This window comes from Rhincodon typus, chromosome 10 (genome assembly GCF_021869965.1).
Source record: "Rhincodon typus isolate 14 chromosome 10, sRhiTyp1.1, whole genome shotgun sequence".
NCBI lineage: Eukaryota > Metazoa > Chordata > Chondrichthyes > Orectolobiformes > Rhincodontidae > Rhincodon > Rhincodon typus.
In genome coordinates, this window is record NC_063341.1 from 79,249,054 (window position 1) to 79,271,246 (window position 22,193).

General features: G+C 44.4%; 1 protein-coding gene across 5 annotated transcripts in view; it reads left to right on the forward strand.

Annotated features, from left to right (window-relative positions):
* The window catches only part of slc44a5b (solute carrier family 44 member 5b), a 389,888-nt gene that overhangs the window by 252,442 nt on the left and 115,253 nt on the right, over window positions 1–22,193 (forward strand). For all 5 annotated transcript variants that reach the window (XM_048601655.1, XM_048601658.1, XM_048601657.1 and 2 more), the window contains 4 exons: window positions 10,824–10,907; window positions 12,393–12,505; window positions 18,856–18,987; window positions 21,069–21,168. In XM_048601655.1, coding sequence (XP_048457612.1) covers window positions 10,824–10,907; window positions 12,393–12,505; window positions 18,856–18,987; window positions 21,069–21,168 — 429 coding nt within the window. The remainder of the gene's footprint in view (window positions 1–10,823; window positions 10,908–12,392; window positions 12,506–18,855; window positions 18,988–21,068; window positions 21,169–22,193) is intronic.

The following is a 22,193-nucleotide window of genomic DNA, read 5'->3' on the forward strand; positions in this document are numbered from 1 at the left end:
TTTAAAGTGATAAAGCATCACAAGACAACACCCGGCAACATAAACCAAAAAAGAATTGACACAGGGAGAAAAGGAGGAGATATTAGCACAGGTGACTAACAACTTGGTCAAAGAGGGAAGTATAGGATGAGGCCACTCTGCCTTCAATCCTATTCCTCTATTTGGTGAGGTCATCACTGATCTCCACTTCCTCGCTTTTCTCCCTGTGGACACCAAAAAGCTCCCCAAACTCAAGTTTAAACTTTACCACCGGTCAAGCACCTGTGGCTATTCATGGGAGAGAGTTCCAAAATCTCCTCCAAGATTGTCCACCACCAACAGTGGTTGGGCAGCAGTACCCCTGAGCAAGCTGGTACAGTCCCCAAAGACATTACCACTAGACTAACCAATGGGACAGAAACATCCACCTGACCTCGTCCTCACCAATCTACCTGTCACAGATGCATCTGACCTTGACAGTGTCAAAAGATGTGAGTACTGTGCAGTCATTACAGAGAGAAAGACCCGTCTTCACGGATACGTTCCATCGTGTTGTGTGGCACTATCACCGTGCTAAATGGGGCAAACTTTGAACAGATCTAGCCACCCAAGACTGGGCATCCATGAGGCGCTGTGGGCCATCATCAGCAGCAGAATTGTACTCCAGCACATTCTGTAACCTCATGGCCCGGCATATCCCCCACTCAACCATTACCATCAAGCCAGGGGATCAGTCCTGTTCATTGGAGAGTGCAGGAGGGCATGCCAGGAGCAGCACCAGGCATACCTGAAGATGAGGTACCAACCTGGTGAAGCCACCAAACAGGACGACTTGCACACCAAACAGCAAAAGCAGCAAGAGATAGACAGAGCTAAGCGATCCCACAACCAACTGGTCATATCTAAGCTCTGCAGTCCTGTCACATGGTGAATGGTAGTGGACAATTAAACATCTCACTGGAGGAGGAGGCTCCACAAATATCCCCATCCTCAATGATGGAAGAGCCCAGCACATCAGGGCAAAAGATAAGGCTGAAGCATTCGCAGCAATCTTCAGCCAGAAGTGCTGAATGGATGATCCATCTCGGCCTCCTCCAGTGATCCCCAGCGTTACAGATACCAGTCTTCAGCCAATTCGATTCACTCCACGTGATATCAAGAAACGGTTGGAGACACTGGATACTGCAAAGGCTACGGGCCCTGACAACATTCTGCCAATAGTTCTGTTGAGTTCTGCTCCACAACTCGCCACTCCCCTAGCCAAGCTGTTCCAGTACAGTTACAACACAGGTATCTACCCGACAATGTGGCAAATTGCCCAAGTATGTCCTGTACACAAAAAGCAGGACTGTCCAACTACTGCCCATCAGTCTCCTCTCGATTCAGGGGAAGTTAATTAGATTATCTCCTAGAAACATTGAAAATAGGAGCAGGAATGGGCTATTTGGCCCTTTGAGTCTGCTCTGCCAATCAATATGATCATGGCTGATCGTCGAATTCAGTCTCTGTTCTCACTTTCTGCCCATACCCTTTGATCCCTTTAGCTTTGAGAATGAGACAGCATCTTCCAAAATCCAAGTCAACTTCCATCTGGAAGGAAAGGGCAGCAGATACATGGGAACGCCAACCACTGCAAGTTTCTCTCCAAGCCACTCACCATCTCAACTTTGAAATATATCTCCGTTCCTTCAGTGTGGCTGGGTCAAAATCCTGGAACTTCCAGCCTAAGGGCATTGTGGGTCTATCTACAGCAGTGGTTCAAGAAGGCAGCTCACCGCCACTTTCTCAAGGGCAACTAGGGATGGGCAATAAATACTGGACTGGCCAGCGATGCCCGTGTCCCATGAAGGAATGTTTTAACATTAAGAACTATAGACCATAAGGAAGCCAATCATCCCATATCAAGGAATCTCTCCACCACTTTCTCAAGGGCTCACATCCTACAATTGAATACAAATAATCCTTCCTAAGATGTTGTGTCTGGACCCACTCATAATGACTCCAGAAGCACTGCTTCTGGGACCAGGAGTGACTGCCGCAATGTGGTCTAACCACAACTGAAAGGTGGCCATTACTGTGTTGTATCCTAGTCCTTGAGCGACAAAAGCCAGATTTTTTTTTTTCTGCACCAGTTTATGACATTTTAATTAATACAGTTTTTATTTTACTTCACGGTTTTAGGCCCTTTATCCAAGGAAAGACATACTGGCACTGGGGGCAGACCAGGGAAGGTTCACTTAGTTGCAAATAGGAGTGGGCTCACTTGTTCTGCCCTTATACTTTTATTTGCTGAAGTCAGTTTGTGATATGATGCTTCTGTGTACATAGGAATGTAGGGCGGCTCTGTGGATATCCCGATGTCCCACAGACAGCAATGGTTCAAGGAGGCAGCTCACCATTACCTTCTCCAGGATAGTTGGGGATGGGCAATTAATGTTGGCCCAAACAATGGCACCTGCATCCAATAAAAAAGTAAAAATTAAGCAAAAAGACAGGAGTAGACTGTACAAATCCTAAAGACAACTCCACCATTTAATAGGATCACAGCTAATTTTTTTTTCCCCTTTATTCATTCACAAGATGAGGGCGTTGCTGGCCAGGCAGCATTTATTGCCCATCCCTCATTCCCCTGACAGTTGACAATGGATTCACAGTCATCATTAGATTCTTAATTCCAGATATTTTATTGAATTCAGATTCCACCATCTGCCATGGTGGGATTCAAACCTGCGTCCCCAGAACATTATCCACATCTCTGGATTAATAGTCCAGCGATAATACTCGGCCATCGCCTCCCCATGTAACTTCAACTCCAGTTTCCTACATAATCCCCAGGGACGTGTGGGAATATGGATCTGCAATTACAATCAGAGCAGCTATGATCTTATTGATTGGCTCAAGGGACTGAATGGCCTCCTCCTGTACATTGTGTATTGAGTAGCTCAGAGTCAATTCGAAAAAGTGAGTATCTCATTTCAATCGTTTATAATTGCAGTGAATAATTTCAGACCCCAGACAGATTTGAGGCAGATCCTTGTTGGGTTCCATTGGGCACATCCTGACAGGCTATTGTCCCTTAGGTGATAACACAGAGGTTAATGCAGGTCGTGCTCTGGGTGTACGTGAGTTCTAATTCCACCTCACAAGCTGGTGGAATTGAAGGTCATTTAATATATCTGCAATGTAAACTGTGTCTCTGTGATGTGACCCCGACAATTATCATAAAAACCCATCTGGTCCACTAATGTTGCAGCACGGTGGCTCAGTGGTTAGCACTGCTGCCTCACAGCACCAGGGACCTGGGTTCAATTCCACCCTCAGGCGACTGTCTGTGTGGAGTTTGCACATTCTCCCCGTGTCTGTGTGGGTTTCCTCCGGGTACTCCAGTTTCCTCCCACAGTCCAAAGATGTGCAGGCTAGGTGGATTGGCCATGCTAAATTGCTCATAGTGTTCAGGTATGTGTAGTTTAGGTGGGTTACAAGGGGATGGGTCTGGGATGGATGCTCTGAGGGTTGGTGTGGACTTGCTGGGCCGAAGGGCCTGTTTCCACACTGTAGGGGTTCTTTGATTCTATGATGTCCTTTAGGGAGGGAATCTGCCATCATTATCTGATCTGGCCTACATGTGACTCCAGACCCACAGCAATGTGGTTGAATCTTAAATGCCCTTTGGGCAATCGGGGATATGTAATAAATACTGGCCCAGCCGGTTATGGCAATTATCCCGTGAATGAATGAAAAAGGAAGTATTCCTGGAGATTCTGTCACTGTCTCCTTCTCTCCCCCAACCCCCAAACACTCTTGCCATTGGTTGTACAAAATGTCCATCCTCAAGAATGCCCAATCAGAAAGATCCCTGTGACCTGCCTGGGTGATTTTTTTTGAGTGACCGTCAAACAGATCTCACTCTCCAGGAATGTTGTAACTTAAGAATCGAAATGTTGGGAGAGCAGTTGGAGAGGAGCAGATGGTTGTGAATGTCCCTGTGATGTTGTTAGCCTGAAGTGTTGCTGGCAGCAGCACCTGGCAGATTCATCTTTAACTCACGGTGATCCCAGGCCAATTCCTGATGCAATCGGAGTCTGGAATCCTGGATTTTACTGCTGCCCACTGCCCGGGATTGGAACGAGCAGGTTCAGGTGCAAATGGCACTAAGTTGGCACACAAATGGCACAAAAGCTCCCAAAGGACCAGTGACCCAAGGGAGAAGGTGAGCAGGTTGCTTTTCTGGAGGGAGAAGAATGTTTATTCCCCAACCAGTGACACAAGGAGGAGACGCTATTCCGTAATTCAGGAATTTTGATCCTAAGGCTCTTTCATATAGAAAAGCAAAGGCTAGGGGCATGCCTTCTACAGGTCTTTAACATGATGAAGGGGTCAGCGAGAAGATGTTACCAGCTCTGAGGTAAAACTGGAAATTAGGAGCCATCTATATCAAACAGTAATGAATTCAGGAGAGACCATTTCCCTCGGCTGGTGGGTGGGGGTGGGTTTAAATTCATTTATGGGATGAAGGCATCACTAAATAGCATTTATTACCCATTCCTAATTGCCTGGGGACAGTTAGAAGTCAATCACATTGCAGTGGGTCTGGAGTCACATGTAGGCCAGACGAGGTAGGGCAGCAGATTTCCTTCCCTGAAGGGGTAGGGGGGAGTGGGACTCGGTCCCATGAGGAGGGTGGAGAATGTGGGTCCTGCTGTCACAGGGAGGGGGAAGAATGTGGGAGTCACTTCCATAGAGGGAGGAAGTTTGTGGAACTCACTCCCATGAGGGTAGAGGAAATGTGGGAGTTGCTCCCATGGAGTGGGGTAGAGTGGTTTGGATGGGGGTAGAATTGTTTCAACGCATTGAGGAAGATTTACATGAGGGTGGCAAGCACTGAAGGATATGCAGATAGACCATAAGACATAAGAGCAGAAATTAGGCCATTCAGCCCATCGACTTATCATGGCTGATAAGTTTCTCAACCCCATTCTCCTGCTTTCTCCTTGTAATCTTTGATCCTCTTGACAATCAAGACCCTATTTATAGGATGAGTTGACGAGGCTGGGAGAGAGCTTGGGTAGAGTGTATCTCAAGGTTGGATTTGGATTAGTGCTGTAAGTTCTATGTAATTCTTTGCAAATAATGGGTGCTTTATAATTGAACTCTATTGTCAATTCTAACAGTGAACAGCTTTGTGTGATAGACAGACAGCTCAAACTAATGTTTGACTGATTTGACCATTTGAGTGTTCCCAGTGAAGATGTTAATATTCCATGCTTAACAACTAAACTACTTGAAGCTGTTCACTCAGGCTTGCTGCTTTCCCCCAGTCCCAATATTCCTGTTCACACGACACATTACACATCACAAAGAAACCAGAGTCAGTGTCATTATTATAACCAGGAGGAAAACATTAATGTTTTCAGCAAAGAGGCAAGAGGAGCCTGAAGAGCTGGGATGGCTTGTGAAGGAATCTAGCTTCCATTGCTTGCTCTCTTGTCTGACCAGATCATCTAGTGATCCTCACACTGCTGATTGTAGGAGCTCGCTGTGCATGCAGTGGCTGCCATACCTCCAATGCTACAACAGAGACCTCATTGGCTGTGAAGGGCATCCTGAGATTGTGAGAGACATTATATTTTCCTTTTTTTAATTCAGAAAGTTGCACTGATGGAATGAGGAGAGGTCTGAGTGCACTGCTGAGGGAGTGGTGTTTAGATGAGGCTGAGGGTAGGGAGGGTGTGATCTGCAGGGTTGCGGAGAGGGGAATGTCTTTCTCCATTTCCAAAGGAATATTGAAGCTGCAGTGGAGATCTGAAGAGCTCATTTTCTTTCTCTAAACTTAATTTCTTAGTTCATTCTAACGACGTGAGTGTTGTGAGACAGGCTGAGGTTTCTTTCCCAATCCTCTGAGGACCTGGTGACAATCTGGTTTCTTGAACTGTTGTATGTTAATGTCCATTGCAACAAACTGTCTTCCTTGACCCAGTTAACTTAAAGGGTCAGACTGGTGAGGGACTGGATTCATAAATAGACCTAGAACCCCTTTCCTACCAGATACACATGAACAAGCAGAGAATTTTTACAGGACTCTGATGGCTTCAGAGCCATGTTTCCTGACAGAAGACTTTTATCAAGCTAATTTTTTGTTCTGAGGCTGCACTGGAGTAATTTGAGGTCATATTTTCTGGATTAGTAGTCTATGACTGAGCTAATCTGGAAGTGTAATCATTATGCTGTGGTAATTTGAGACACACTGACTCCACTTCCCATTGATAAGATGCCGCCAGCTTCTGTCATCTGAGGGAGGGGCAGTTACCAACGACTAGACGTGCCATCACGTGGCCTCAACCAGAATGTTCCGGCCACTTTCCTTCTGCCATTGGCTCATCCTCCAGGTGCATCTTTTCACACAGCCAATCAAAATGTGAATAGATGCTTTCCTTACCCTTCTTCATTCACTCATGGGATGTGGGTGTCACTGGCTGGGCCAGCATTTACTGCTAATTTCCCCCTTGGGAAGGTGATGCAGAGTTGCCCTCTTGAACCAATGCAGTCCATGTGCTATAGGTAAACCCACAATGCCCTTAGGGAGGGAATTCCAGAATTTTGACCCAGCAACAGTGACTGAACGGCAATGTGTCTCCAAGTCAGGATGGTGAGTGACTTGGAAGGGAACTTGGAGGTGGTGGTGTTCCCATGTATCTGCTGCCCTTGTGCTTCTAGGTGGAAGTGGTCATGGGTTTGGAAGGTACTGTCTGAGGATCTTTGGTGAATTTCTGCAGTTCATCTTGTAGATAGTACACACTGCTGCTACTGAGCGTCGGTGGTGGAGGGAGTGGATGTTTGTGGATGTAGTGCCAGTCAAGTGGGCTGCTTTGTCCTGGATGGTGACAAGCTTCTTGAGTGTTGTTGGGACTGCCCCCTTCCAGGGGCAAGTGGGGAGTATTCCATCACACTCCTGACTTGTGCCTTGTAGAAGGTGGACAGGCTTTGGGGAGTCAGGAGGTGAGTTACTCACCGCAGTATTCCCAGCTTCTGACCTGCCCTTATTGCCACTGTGTTTATTTGGTGAGTTCAGTTCAGTGTCTGATTGGAATAATCTTGGCTCTGTTTCATTTTCCTCTCATCTCTGAAACCTTTATAATAATGTGTAAATTTTCAAAGGAATATATCTGAATTAGTACGTTTTTCAAAGGCTCCACTGACTTTTCACCGAAATTCTTAATTGCATCTGAGTTTTGGAGATTCTCAGCCAATCCTTGAGGGTTGAGAGGTCCTATATAAGGCCAGTTCAGAGGAAATTTGTGTTTGTGCCTGGAGTGTGAACTTTCATCAAGGAATTGCTGACTGTGGGTTCTAAAACTTGATAACAAATTTGAAAAAGTGACCTTTCAGTTGAGTTTTGTCATGACTCACTGGGGTAATGTACTGGAAAACTAGTCCCACTGTTCCTGTCACTAAAGTTAAAGATTTTAATAAGCTTGTAAACGTCTGTAATTTCCCTGCCTTTTAGACCCCAATTGACAGAAAACATAGACCACATTTCTTAACAAGAATCACTATTCGTTACAAATAAGTAGAGTCTAACTACAGATGACCAATTATGAACCATTCATAGGATTTTACTCGTTACAACTCAAATCCCCTTATAACACTTGCTTGCCCTCTGCACACAGACATACATACAACCACAGACACAAAAACACACTGATGTTACAGTAGAGGAAAAGACTGGGAAAGCAGTTCCCTGTTTACAGGCTTCACTGAATTGATCCTTTTAGCTTGTCAGGACCTGCTGCTTCTTTAATCTTCCTTCTCCAGGTACTTTCACTTTTGCAGGAGGCACAGAGCAGCTGGTTCACAACTGATAAAGTCTCTGACTAATTGGTTACAGCTTGCAGCAACTGAGAAGGGGAATTGAATCAGTTTTCCTTGAGCCTGAGGCGTTTTTACTGCAGAATAAAGGTGGTTCCTTCCCTTTCGGATCCGATGTCTTTTAGGGTCAAAATATTCACATGCAGAAGCTGTTCAGCTTCCTGGGAGCCACTCTCTCAGCTGTTGGCAGGGAGAAAGCCTTGGTCATTGATAACTGGTCACCACTTCATAGACCAATTAGCTACTGTTGCCAGCTGAGTTTCCCTTTGTGCACCCTCCTTAGCTCCACATCATCTGCAACTAATCTGTTCCCCCCCACCCCTTTTACTGCTTGAACAAATAGCTGTGTAAACAATACTTATAATGAGTGTCAGTTAGCTTGCTTTTAAAATGTGCAGAAAACCTTTCTACATTCCTTGGTTTTTAAGACAGTCCCTTTCCCAGTTCAGTCCATAATCAAATGCACAGCAAATTTAAATGATACAATCTTCACAGTTTTACAAACAAGGAAGAAGAGTAGGCCACAGAAGCAGAAATTGCTGGAGAAACCCAGCAGGTCTGGCAGCATCTGTGAGGAGAAACAGAGTTAATGTTTCAGGTTCAGTGACCACCAGGACCACACAATCTTTTACATGCTTTTGCACATTCTGTGCAAAGTAAATCCAACGTTAACTGGGGAGGCAATGGCCTAGTGGTATTATTGTTTGACTGTTAATCCAGAGACCCAGATAATGTTCTGGGGACCCAGGTTCAAATTCCACCACGGCAGATGGTGGAATTTGAATTCAATAAATATCTGGAATTAACAGTCTAATGATGACTGTGAATCCATAATCAATTGTTGGAAAACTCATCTGGTTCATTAATGCCCTTTAGGGAAGGAAACTGCCATCCTTACCTGGTCTGGCCTACATGTGACTCCAGACCCACAGCAATGTGGTTGACTCATAACTGTCTTCTGGGCAATTAGGGATGGGCAATAAATGCTGCCTGGCCAGCGACGCCCTCATCCCGTAAATGAATAAAGAATAAAATTTCATACACATTGAATTTTAATCCATCCCAAGTCGTCTTTCAGCCCCTAGTTTCAAAAGTGTCTCAAGCAAACCCGGACTGAAATAACTCCACAGAGGCCGGTATCCTGTCGCTAAGTCATCCTTTATTTACACGTGGAGAGTCCTTGACACTGATCCAGCTCCCTCAAGAGTGAACAGAACCTCTGACACACCTGTTTATATCTGTCAGCCACGTCTCCCTGATTGGGCCAGATTAACAGCCCCAATGGGGGAACTCATGTTCAATAACGTCCATCTGGCTGACCTTGTTACCATCAGTACACAGGCCAATATAGGAATCGTTCCTCTGATTTATTCAGTGAATGATTTATTCACAGGAATAATCAGCTGCAACACATTGTTCTACTTCAACACTTCACCTGTCAGAGCTTGACTATAACAAATAGAAATTTCTCAGCTAGATTTCATTTTGTCAACATTCTTTTCTCCCTGGAAGGTTTTAATTCATTCACAGGTAGAACCACTCAGATACCCTACTTCAATAAGCCTCTTTCAAAAGATAGACCTTTTACATCATGGAAACAGACCCTTCAGTCCATTGAGTACATGCAGGTCATCAAACATTCATCTCAAAACATCTTCAATGTCTTGAGGGTTTCTGCATCCAACACCTTTTTTAGGCAGTAAGTTCCACATACCTGCCCCCCATGGGTGAAGACAACTTACCGCAGAGCCCCTCAGAAATCTGAAGTTCTTCTCCCCTAACCAGGTTAAACTCTTGGATAATTGATGGCTAATTGTTATTGCCATCTGTCAGATAAACCAAGACCCTACCTGCTCACTCCCTGAAATATAAAATATCCCATCACACTGTGCTGAAAGAAGGCAGGGGCAGTTCTTCCAGTTGCTCTGGCATCTATCCCACAAACCGATCTCAAAACAAAACAGATCATCTGCTGGTTTTCCTGCTGCTTTCTGTGGGATCTTGCTGTGCAGATGTTCGCACCGCATTTCCTACTTTGGAGCAGAGACGAGCCCTCAACAACATTTCAACATTTGTAAAGTGCTTGGGGGAATCCTAAGGTTGTGAAAATCTTCTATATAAATGCACATTATTTATTAACTTGTTGGAGTGAGCACCATGAATAAAGTCAGAAGTCACAAGACATTAGGTTATAGTCCAACAGGTTTATTTGAAATCTTTTGATTTTGAAGCTTTTGGAGCACTTTTGATTTCAAATAAACCTGTTGGACTACAACCTAGAGTTGTGTGACTTCTCATAGAATCATAGAATCCGTACAGTGTGGAAACAGATCATTCAGCCCAACAAATCCACATAGGCTGTGCGAAGAGCATCCCACCCTTCTACCCTATCCCCGTAACCTTGAATTTCCCATGGCTAATCAATCTAACCTAAACGGCCCTGAACACTATGGGGTAATTTAGCATGGCCAATCCACTCTAACCTGCACATCTTTGGAATGTGGGAGGGAACTGGAGCACCCGGAGGAAACCCACGCAGACACGGGGAGAATGTGCAAACGCCACACAGACAGTCGCCCGAGGGTGGAATTGAACCCAGGTCTCTGTGAGGCAGCAGTGCTAACCACTGAGCCACCTGACCTCATCCACCCCAGTCTAACACAAACACTTCTACATCGTCGCTACCGTAAATAAACCCATAGCAAACTGTGGCTCACTGGCCTAAACTGTTAAAAAACACAGTCTCTTCTAATGGAATTGACAAGTGAACTACTGAAGGATAGTTCTGTAATTTACTGGAATGTGATGTAATGTAGTGTCACTGCTACAGCCTTACCTAATGCCTTGCTTTTAACATGAAGATTAACCTGTTGTCCTGCTGCATCAAGCTGTAATGATTGCCTTGTTAAACTAGGGCCCAGACTGGACAATTGCAAATGACTGAGTGCAAGATGTAACATGCTTCAAATTTATTGCAGAGGAATAAATTATGTCCTCGATGCCAGGGAGATTTGGATGAAGATATTTGAGGATTACACCAACTCTTGGTACTGGATCTTAATGTAAGTGCTGATTAAAGAGCCACCCTTTGTTGTAACTTCACACGGGATTGTTAACAAAATTAGTGCTGTCTCGTCTAAATTGATTTACAGTCCCTTAGTTTTCAAGACAATTTCACACCAACCTTCCATCCTCTCCTAATATCACTTTCTGGGAATAACATACAACTCATCAGTGACACCAATTTATCTGCCCACTCTGTGTTTACACTTGAATGACCTGACTGGGAGCTGCTGTTAATTAAACACTGGGGAGGTTTACAACATTGTATTTATGAGATTGACACACTTTAAGAGCTGTCAGAAATTATTCAGTCCATGTTTGGCTTTGCCACTGGAGTCTCGGACATCTGAATCAATGTTTTTTGTTACGAATGAGTGACAGTTTGGGAATTGGGACTGTTAAAAATGACAGGACACGTCATTCCAGCTTGGAACATTGTCTTTCAGCTGAAATATTAACCAGACACCCCATTTGTACTTCTTGATGAATGTAATACTCATCTTTCTATGATTCTGTAAAAAAAAAAATCACACATCCATTAGACCATTAGACATTGGAACAGAACTAGGCCATTCAGCCCATCAAGTCTGTTCTACCATTCAATGAGATCATGGCTGATCTGATTAACTTCAACTCCACTTTCCTGCCTTTTCCGTATAACCCTTGATTCCCTTACCAATTAAAAATCTGTCTATCTCAGCCTTGGATATACTTAATGACCCAACCTTGACAGCCTTCTGTGGGAAAGATTCACTACCTTGGAGAAAAAACAAAAAGTCCTCCTCATCCCTGTCTTAAATGGGTGACCCTTATTCTGAGACAATGCCCTTTGGTACTAGCCTCTCCCACAAGGGGAAACCACTTTTTTGTATTTACCTTGTCAAGTCCCCCTAAGTATCTTGTATCAATAAGGTCTCCACTCGTTCTCCTCAACCTCAGCATTTACTGTTCAACCTGCTCAACTTCTCCACATAAGACAGTCTCTTTATACTTGGTATCCGTCTATCTTACCTTAGTTAAGTGGACCAGAACTGTTCACAACTCGAAGAAGAACTGGGGACACCACTGGTCTATGTTTCACTGCTGTGCAGTATCCCCAAAAGGCAATGATCTGACCCTGTGTGAAAATCCCTTCATTAAGTACTCCATTGATTGGAAAGTACTCCTGGATGTCCTGAGACTATAAAAGCTATGATAGAAACACAATTTCTTTCTTTATCCCCATTGGCTTGACTAATCTTTATCCCCGATCGCCATTGCTAAAGACACATTGTCTGATCATTATGTGACTGGGAGCTTGCTATGCACAAATTGACCTTGTTTTTGACATTACCGTAGTAGTACATTGGCTGTAAAGCATTTTATGATGTCAGGTTATGAATGATGCTAGATAAACATAAGTTTGAGTCTCCTCTGCTCAATGAAAACAGTTTGGATTTTATGGAGGGCCTCCTTCCTCTCATTTTGAATGTGTTTGTTTCCAGTGGGCTGGTCATTGCTATGATCGTCAGTCTCATCTTCATCCTCTTGCTCCGCTTCACAGCCGGGGTCTTGTTCTGGTTTGTCATCTTTGCCGTGATCGCGGTGATTGGTTATGGTACGTGTCATCTCTCTTTGTGACCGTGATGTTATGGTGGGTATATCTGTATGTGAGTTGGACATTGACAGTGCACTGTGTCCATCTTTCAGAATCATATGTTAGGTGACTATGCGCAGGCCAGAGGCTAGGAATACTGCTGTGAGTAACTCACCTCCTGACTCCCTGAAGCCTGTCCACCATCTACGAGGTACAAGTCGGGAGTGTGATGGAATACTCCCCACTTGCCTGGATGAGTGCAGTCCCAGCAACGTTCAAGAAGCTTGACACCATCCAGGACAAAGCAGCCCGCTTGATTGGCACCACATCCACAAACATCCACTCCCTCCACCACCGACGCTCAGTAGCAGCAGTGTGTACTATCTACAAGATGCACTGTAGAAATTCACCAAATATCCTCAGGCAGCACCTTCCAAACCCACGACCACTTTGATAAACACTTGTTATTGCTGTCCCCATCCCTTCCACTGGCTTAGAAACTCTTAACATTCTACTTTCTCTTCAGGTTCTGATGGAAGGTATTTGATCTGGGGCGTTCACTCTATTTCTCACTCCACAGAGGCTGCCTGGTCCTCTGTGATTTTCCTGCTCTTTTGTTCTTGTAAGAGAATTGAAAAGTTGGGCCATGAAGGCTTACTGGATTGATCCTGAGAGTGAGTGGGTTGGGTTATGGGGAAAGGTTGGACAGGCTAGGCTTGTTTCCCCTGGGGTTTAGGAGAGTGAGGGGGTGTGTTGGGGATCTGATTGAAGTGTAACAGATCCTGAATGGTCTCGACAAGGTGAATGTGGAAAGGAGATTTCCTCTTGTGGGTCAGTCCAGAACTAGGGGGCGTCACCCTTTTAGGCTGGAGATGAAGAGGATTCTTGTCCCTCAGAGGATTGTGTCACTTTGGAACTTCCTGCTTCAGGAGGCAGGTCATTGAATATTTTTAAGATGGAGGTGGATAGATTCTTGTCAGGTCAGGAATCAGACTGTTGGGGGTGAATGAGAATTTGAAACACAAACAGATCAGTCTTGACCTTATTAACCATCAGAACAAGCATGGAGGCTGAATGGGCTACTCCTCCTAGTTCACACTAATGTCCATATTAGGTCCAGGGGCCATTGTCAATCAGCAGGCCGATGGACTGATGAGGAATAGACTTTTATCCTGTACCTTTCACCAGCTTGAGATCTCTCGAAATGCGTCACAGCAAACTGAAGTGCAGCTGCATTGTAAGAACCAATTTTGTAAAGACTGCATCTTTTTGCTTTTGGCCTGTTTAAAACTGTGGACTGAAATGAGAAAGAACTGTTTTGAAACCCAGGGATTTATAAGGCTGGATGTATGCTTTGAAAACAAGGAATTTGCTAATTGTTGTGAAGCCTATTTATGCAGCTGTGGGGCTGCAGTTACATCTTCTCGAAATCTGCTGCCCCTCACTTTCAACCTCTGCACCTGGCCATTGATTCCTCCACTAAGGGGAAAAGTTTCTTCTGGTCGACAATGTCTATGTCCCTAATCATTTTATACATCTCACTCATGTCCCCTTTCAGTCTCCTGTGCTCCAAAGTAAATAACTCCAGTCTATCTTGTTCAATAGAGATGTTTGCAATTATGGGAGCTTTCGTTTGAGCGAGTGGGGGACACTATTTATTATGGAAAGTGTGCCAGTGAGCAGGGCCCACTGATTTCAAATAACTGAGGCAAGGGAAATGAGGAGACATTTATCTCCACAAAAGGTTATCAAGGTGATATCGTGGGCCGAATGACCCGTTTCTGAACTGGAAGATTCTATTAGGGAAAATTACTTTTAGTATTTAGTGTCCCCGATGCTTAGCTGATCAACAGTGGCTTCAGTCACGATAAAAATCACTGGGAGAGCAGCCTTCACATTACCATAAGTTCCATGAGTCATGTAACACACACTGAGCTTTGCATTTTCACATTGACTCAAACAGATATTGCATTTCCAATGCACTTCCTGCTGCTTTTAAACGCTCTCACACTGAGTCCCGTTCACCCATCAACCCCGTGCCCCCTAACCTACATTAGCTCCCAGAGTACCAAAACCTCAACTTCAAAACCCTTATTCCCCCTAACCAAGCCTCAGCCTCCCGAACATTCTCCACTGTCCTCTAGAAACTCTGCACTTCTGTCCTCTTGTGTTTGCCTGTTTGTCATCACTGCACAATTGATGACCCAGCCTTCAGGTGCCTGAGCTCTGAAATTCCCTCCCCTAAACCTCACCGCCCCCTCGACGGCCGAATCCTGCTCACGGAGGCCTCCTAACACCTACCCCTTTGACCAACCTTCTGGTCACCTGTCCCTAACATCTCCTCAGGGGAATTAGTGTCAGATCGCTGTGAAGCACCTTGGCATGGTTTACTTTATACAAATGCAATTGCATTGGGAATGCTGCAAATCAAATGAGTTAACAACTTCATTTGTTTTTCTCTTAACAATAGGTCAAATCTTCTGACGAGAATTTTGTTAGAGTTCAATACATTCATGTTCTAACTCTCCTATAACCAGGAGTTTGCCATTAGCCTCAGTCTACCTGAGTATTTTAATTCTGTTCGTTCACCACACAGTAAGAGCTAAATGGCTGGACTGCTGGTTTGCAGAACGATCCCATAGAATCATAGAGTCATACAGCTCAGAAACAGGCTCTTCGGCACAACTCATCCATGCTGACCAGGTTTCCTAAACTGAATTAGTCCCATTTGCCTGCATTTGGCCCATATCCCTCTAAACTTTTCCTACTCATGTACTTGTCCAAATGTCTTTTAAATATTGTAATCGTACCTGCCTCTACCCTTCCGCTGGCAGCTCGCTCCATATATGTATCACCCTCTGCGTGAAAAAGTTGCCCCTGAACCTCGCTTTCTCATCTCACCTTAAACCTATGTCCCTCTAGTTGTGAGCTTAACAACAGTGTGGGGTTGAATTCCTGTATCAGCTGAGGTTACCATGAAGGACTCTCCTTCTCAACGTCTCCCCTCGCCTAAGCTGTAGTGAACCTCAGGTTCAACCACCACCAATTGTCTCTTGTTTTAATGAGAGAGCAGCCCTAAGGCCTGGTAAGATGATGGTGACCTTACCTTTACCAGCTAATTAATAAAGTCCAGTGCAGTTGGTAACAAAAAACAGAAGCTGCTGGAAAAGCACAGCAGGTCTGTCAGAATCTGTGAAGAGAAATCAGAGTTAACGTTTCGGGTCCAGTGACCCTACCTCAGGACTCGGTCAGTAGTTGTGTTAGAAGCCAATGCTTCATGAATTGACATCAGTTGGCTTTGTTGAGCATAAAGGCTCATGAAACGCCCGAAGGTCAATATTGCCAGGCACTGTATTTTGCATCGAGTCCTTGTTAAAATCATTACAAGATGATCAGAGGATTAGATAGGGTGGACAGTGGGAGCCTTTTTCCTCGGATGGTGATGGCTAGCACGAGGGGACATAGCTTTAAATTGAGGGGTGATAGATATAGGACAGATGTCAGAGGTAGGTTTTTTACTCAGAGAGTAGTAAGGGCGTGGAATACCCTGCCTGCAAAAATAGTAGACTCGCCCACTTTAAGGGCATTTAAATGGTCATTGGATAAACATATGGATGATAATGGAATAGTTTAGGTTAGATGGGCTTCAGATTGGTTTCACAGGTCGGCACAACATCGAGGGCCGAAGGGCCTGTACTGCGCTGTAATGTTCTATGTTCTATGTTCTATCACTTTCCCCCACCATTTGAACATTTAGTCTCGATACTTCAAGACACACATTCTGGAGTGATATCACCAAATCACAGAATTGTTATAGGCGGCCCTTCGTACCTGCATTGGCTGTTCAAACGAGCATCATTAGCCAGTGCCAATCTCTTTCCTTCTCCCCATATCCCTACACGCTCTTTCTCTCCAATTAATTATCCATTGCCACTTCGAAAGTCTCAATTGAACCTGTCCCCACCACTTCTCCAAACTGTACGTTCCAGACCCAATCTACTCGCTGTGTGAGGGTTTTTTTCTCCCATTACCTTCGCTTCATTTGCAGACCACTTTAAATCTGTGCCTGACTGGTTTTTAACCCTTTTATAAGTAGGATCAGTTTCTCCCTATTCACTCTGTCCAACCTGTTCAAGATTTTGAAAACCTCCATTAAATCTTCTTACACTGTTCTCTGAGGTTTATAAAATCATGGGGGCCATAGATAAGGTGAATAGTCAAAGTCTTTTCCCCCGGGTAGGGGGGACAAAACTAGACGGCATAGGTTTAAGGTGAGAGGGGAAACATTTAAAAGGGACCTAAGGGGCAACATTTTCACACAGAGGGTGGTGTGCGTGTGGAACGAGCTGCCAGAGGAAGTGGTGGAGGCTGGTACAATTATAACATTTAAAAGGCATTTGGATAGGTACATGAATGGGAAGGGTTTAGAGGAATATGGATCAAATGCTGGCAAATGGGACTAGATTTATTTAGGATGTCTGGTCGGCATGGACAAGTTGGACTGAAGGGTCTGTTTCCATACTGTACATCTGTGTGACTCTATGACCTGTCCTGCCACCTTCAATAATCTACACACACATATACCCCCAGGTCAGAAAGTATGAAAAAGGCAATGGAATTACCTGCCCCACTTCCCTGGATGGGTTCTGTTCCAATAACACTCAAGAAGCTTGACACCATCCAGGACGAAGCAGCCCGCTTGATTGGCACCACATCCACAAACATCCACTCCCTCCACCACCGATGCTCAGTAACAGCAGTGTGTACTATCTACAAGATGCACTGCAGAAATTCACCAAAGATCCTCAGACAGCACCTTCCAAACCTACAAACACTTCCATCTAGAAGGACAAGGGTAGCAGATAGATGGGTACCCTCCAAGCCAATCGCCATCCTGACTTGAAAATATATTACCATTCCCTCACTGTCATTGGGTCAGAATCCTCAAACTCCCTCCCTAAGGGTGGTGTGGGTTTACCTATTGACATGGATTGCAGCAGTTCAGGAAGGCAGCTCACTACCACCTTCTCAAGGGCAACTAGGGATGGACAATAAATGCTGGTCCAGCCAGCGATGCCCACATCCTACAAATGAATAAAAAAAGAGTAGAACACCCTCACCCTAAAAATCTGTTGAGCTGTTGGGTGGGGAGCGGGTCATTTGAAAATTTCAAACTGGAGATAAATTTTTGTCAGGTGATGTTATGAAGGGCCACAGAGCCAGGTGAGTGGGTCAAGCTGAGTTTGAGAGAAGCAACAATCTCACTGAGTGAAGGATACAATCATGAGGAGCTGAATAGCCCCCTCCTCTTCCCATGAGATTGCACACAGGGAGTTGTTGTGATCTGGAACGCACTGTCTGACAGGTCGCAGGAAGCAAATTCAATAATAACTTTCAAAAAGAAATGGATAAATTGATGGATTAATTGCCTGTCTCCAGCTCCCATTTGAGAAGATGGCTTATTGACACAGATACATAGAGGCACAGGTTAATTCTTTAGCGTGTACATTAGATGGAGGGGTAGTTGCTGCAACTGGCCTGACTTATCATTTTGGGTTCATTAAATGTTGTTCAACAGTCATGATTACAATAGTCTTACATGAAAGCAACTTGCATTTTGTAGCACCTTTATGCATCTCAAAGTTGCTTTATCTGCAGTAGTCTGAAGGGCATTTAAAGGATCTCAAGATGCTTTATCACTGTGATAATCAAAATAAAATTACCTGAGAGGGGTGAAGAAGATATTCGAGCAGCTGATCAAAAGCTTGCTTAACAGTTTTTGGGAGAGAGGATGGAGACAGGCAGAGAGGTCTCAGGTGGGAATTCCAGAGCTCAGGGCCCACAGGCAGCTGGAGGCCAGAGCTGCAATTTAAATCCAGGATGCTCAGGAGGCTAAAACTGGAGGAACACAGAAATCTCAAAGGGCTGTAGGGCTGCACGAGGGAACAATGATGGTGAGTCCATGGAAGGATTTGAAAACAAGGACGTGATTTTTACAATTAAGGCATTGTCAGACCAGGGACCACTGTTAGTCAACACAATGCAGGGGGGAGAATACAGAGTGAGATTGCAGAGTCCCTCAGTGCTTTCTGGCTCAGTGTCTTTCTCCCGGTCTTTAATTTAAAGCTTGGATCAAGTGGTCCTTGCTAAAGAGGTTCAGGACAGGTCAGGTCCCTACACAGCCCACCTTTACCATTGGGCTCTCAGGAAAACCTTCTTTGCAATGTCACTGAGGAGAGTCCACTTTATAAAGTAAGTGGTTGACCAATCCCCATAGAGTCAGTAGTTGAAGAGAAGATCATTTTAGTTCCATGGATTTGCAGTCACTGAATAAATGAATTGGTTTTAACCTCTCTTTCCCCCTGATTTAGGGATCTGGCACTGTTACTGGGAGTACAGCAGTCTAAAGGGTAAACCTGGCAGTGACATCCCTATCTACGACATTGGTTTCCAGATGGACTTCAGGGTGTATCTACAGCTCAGGCAGACATGGCTTGCCTTTAGTAAGTCTCCTAACATCTTCAGAAGTTTACACTGTGAGATTTAACATTAGCACAATGTCATTCCCATTTGGAAGAAAATTACAAGGTTGAAACTGTCTTCGGAAAAAACACAAAATGGGTGTTAAATATGCATTGTTGGAGAGATGAGCTGTGATATATTGGGAGAAAAAGTCAGTGTACATTGGGAAATTGAGTTATAATATATTGGGGTGTTATGTAATGATAATATTGTCCCAGTTACTTTAGGACCAGCTGGAAGGTTGAGTTACAATATCTTTAGAAAACAGGCTAAGATGTATCAGAAGAGTAGATTACAATGCATTGGAAGTTACATTAAGACATGTAGATCAGGTTGAGTTATGATGTATTGTTAGGGTTAAGCTGCAATGTATTGGGAGGTTATGTTTTGTTATGTTTCTTGAGCAGTCGGGGAATCAGACTTAATGGGAAGGGCAGGAAAGTGGACACAATGGATCAACCATGATCCTTTTGGATGGCACAGCAGGTTTGAGGGGTCGAATGGCCTACTCCTCTTCCAATTTCCTATGGCCTTATGGTCAAAGAAATAAACTTCGTTTTAAATGATGAACACAAAGATACGCTCATATAGTGACATATTGGGAAGATTGAGTTATGGTATGAAGGTTGTAATTTTTTATTAACATGTGGGAAATGGGTCTCTTCAGGGCAACTAGGGATAGGCAATAAATCCTGGCCAGCCAGCAATGCCCACATCCCACAAATAAAGAAAAAAAGCTGTTATAATATGAAGTTTTGTCATGATATAATGGAACAGTAACTTATAATAAATTGGAAGGTTTGAGTTATGATGTATCAAGAGTGTTGAGTTAAAGTGTATTGTGGGTGTTGTGTTATGATGTACTGTGAGTCAATACAGTGTGGAGCTGGAAGAACACAGCGGGTCAGGCAGCATCAGAGGAGCAGGAGAGTCAACGTTTCGGGCCAGGACCCTTCATCAGGACAGAGTCTGCTGCTCCTCTGATGCTGCCTGACCTGCTGTTTCCTCCAGCTCCACAACATATTGACTCTGACTCTGGCGTCTGCAGTTCATGCAATCTCCGGTGTATTGTGGGTGTTGTGTTATTGTGTTATTGTGGGTGTTGTGTTGCAGTGTTTGGCGGGTGTTGAGTTGCGGTGTATTGCGGGTGTTGAGTTGCGGTGTATTGCGGGTGTTGAGTTGCAGTGTATTGTGGGTGTTGACTTATGGTGCATTGAGAGGTTATCACAAAGCAAAATGCCAGGTTTGGGTTAGGATGCGTTGGGAGTTTTGGAGAGTTGTGCTACAAGGTTTCGGGAGGGTTGAGTTTACGATGCATTGTAAGGATTGTGCCATGGCACAGTGGTTACAGGAGAATGTGTCGGAATTTCAATGGAAAGCTGTATTGAGTATAACTGGGATTTGCCTTTGCCCATTGTGCACGGAGAATGAAAACCAGTGTGACAACTCCTATCCCCGCTCCCCCCATCCCCCCACCGCCCACACCCACCACCACCACCACCCCCCCCCCCACCCACACACACACACACACTGGATGCTGCACAGTAATGTGCTGGAACCTGATTGATTTCTTCCAATGGCCAAGTAATTACAGGAGTTAATGAATTCCTGAGGGCGTCCATTAAATGTATGGGATAGCTGACCTTGATGACAGCACTACAATGGGACAGACAGCTGGCTATTAGATCCTGGGTCTGAGTTCCTTTCCTCCAAGCTATACAGCCCTCCAGCTGCGAGACACCCGACCCAACAGGCTCACGCCACACTCTGGGCTCACTTAGTGCGGAGTTTTCCAAAGGTCCTACAATGTCACAGGAGCTCAGAAAACCTCCAACAGAATGTTTTCAGCATAAGACGGAGTAAACATGAACATTAATTTCTCCAAACACCAAAATATTAGTCTCCAGGAATCACCAATTGGCTTTTCACTCAAGTCCTTGTGCACATTCATGCGGTAGATGGTTTGCAGTGTATAATTGCAGTCTCAGTGATGGCTCTATTCAAATCCACACTTTTAAAGTTCTTTGTATTTTCTTAACATGTGGCCTTTGATGTTTTCCAGTGATCTTTCTCTGCATTATTGAAGTGATCATCATTCTGATGTTGATTTTCCTACGGAAAAGAATCTGTATTGCAATTGCACTGCTCAGGGAAGGAAGCAAGTAAGTGGCCAATGGTAATATTTAAGGAACTGAAGTGGATTTATTCTAGAATGCTTCTCAAGATCTCAAAAACGTTCCCAGATACAATGTGTGCTAGCTTAACAGCCCCAACCACAGATATTCTAAATATCGTAACCTTGCAAAGTACAATTGCTGAATTCTCTCCAAATTTAACTCAATGAACATACAAAATTAGGAGATATACAACACATTGGCATCTCAAGTCTATTCTGTCATGCAGCAACATCATGGCTGATCTGATTACTATACATTCCCCTGTTGTAAATGGACAGCCCCTTATTTTTAGACAGTGACCCCTAGTTCTAGATCCTCCCAGAAGAGGAAACATTCTCTCCACGTGCACCGGCGAAGCCCCCTGAGGTGTTTGTGTTTCAATCAAGCCACCTCGTTCTCTCCTAAACTTCAGCAGCATAGCAGTCTAGCCTTTCCAGCATTTCCTCATAAGACAACCCCACTGTTTCAGAGTGAACTGCTTCCGAGGCAAATATGTAAGAACATTCAGGATGTAAGAGCTAGGAGCAGGAGTAACCATTCAGCTCCTCAAGACTGCTTCACCATTTAATACAATCATGGCTGATCTCATCTCAGCCTCAACTTCCCTTTCCTGCCCACTCTCCATAATCCTTCAACCCGTTACTAATTAAAAATCTGCCTATCTCCTCCTTAAAATTACTCAATGTCCCGGCATCTACTATTGTCTGGGGAAGTGAATTCCTCAAATTCATGACCCTTTGAGAGCAGTAATTTCTCCTCATCTCTGTTTTAAATTGATAGCCCTAATGCTAAAGCTAAACCTTTCTTTCTAGATTGTCCCACATGAAGAAACATCCTCTCTATGTCTAGTTTGTTGATCCACCTTAGCATATCATATCTCTCAATTAGATCTCCTCTCATTCTTCTAAACTCCAGAGAGTACCGGCCTAAACTGCTCAATCTCTCTTTATAACACATGCCTCATCTCTGCAATCACTCTAGCGAACCTCTTCTGAACTTCCTCCAATACA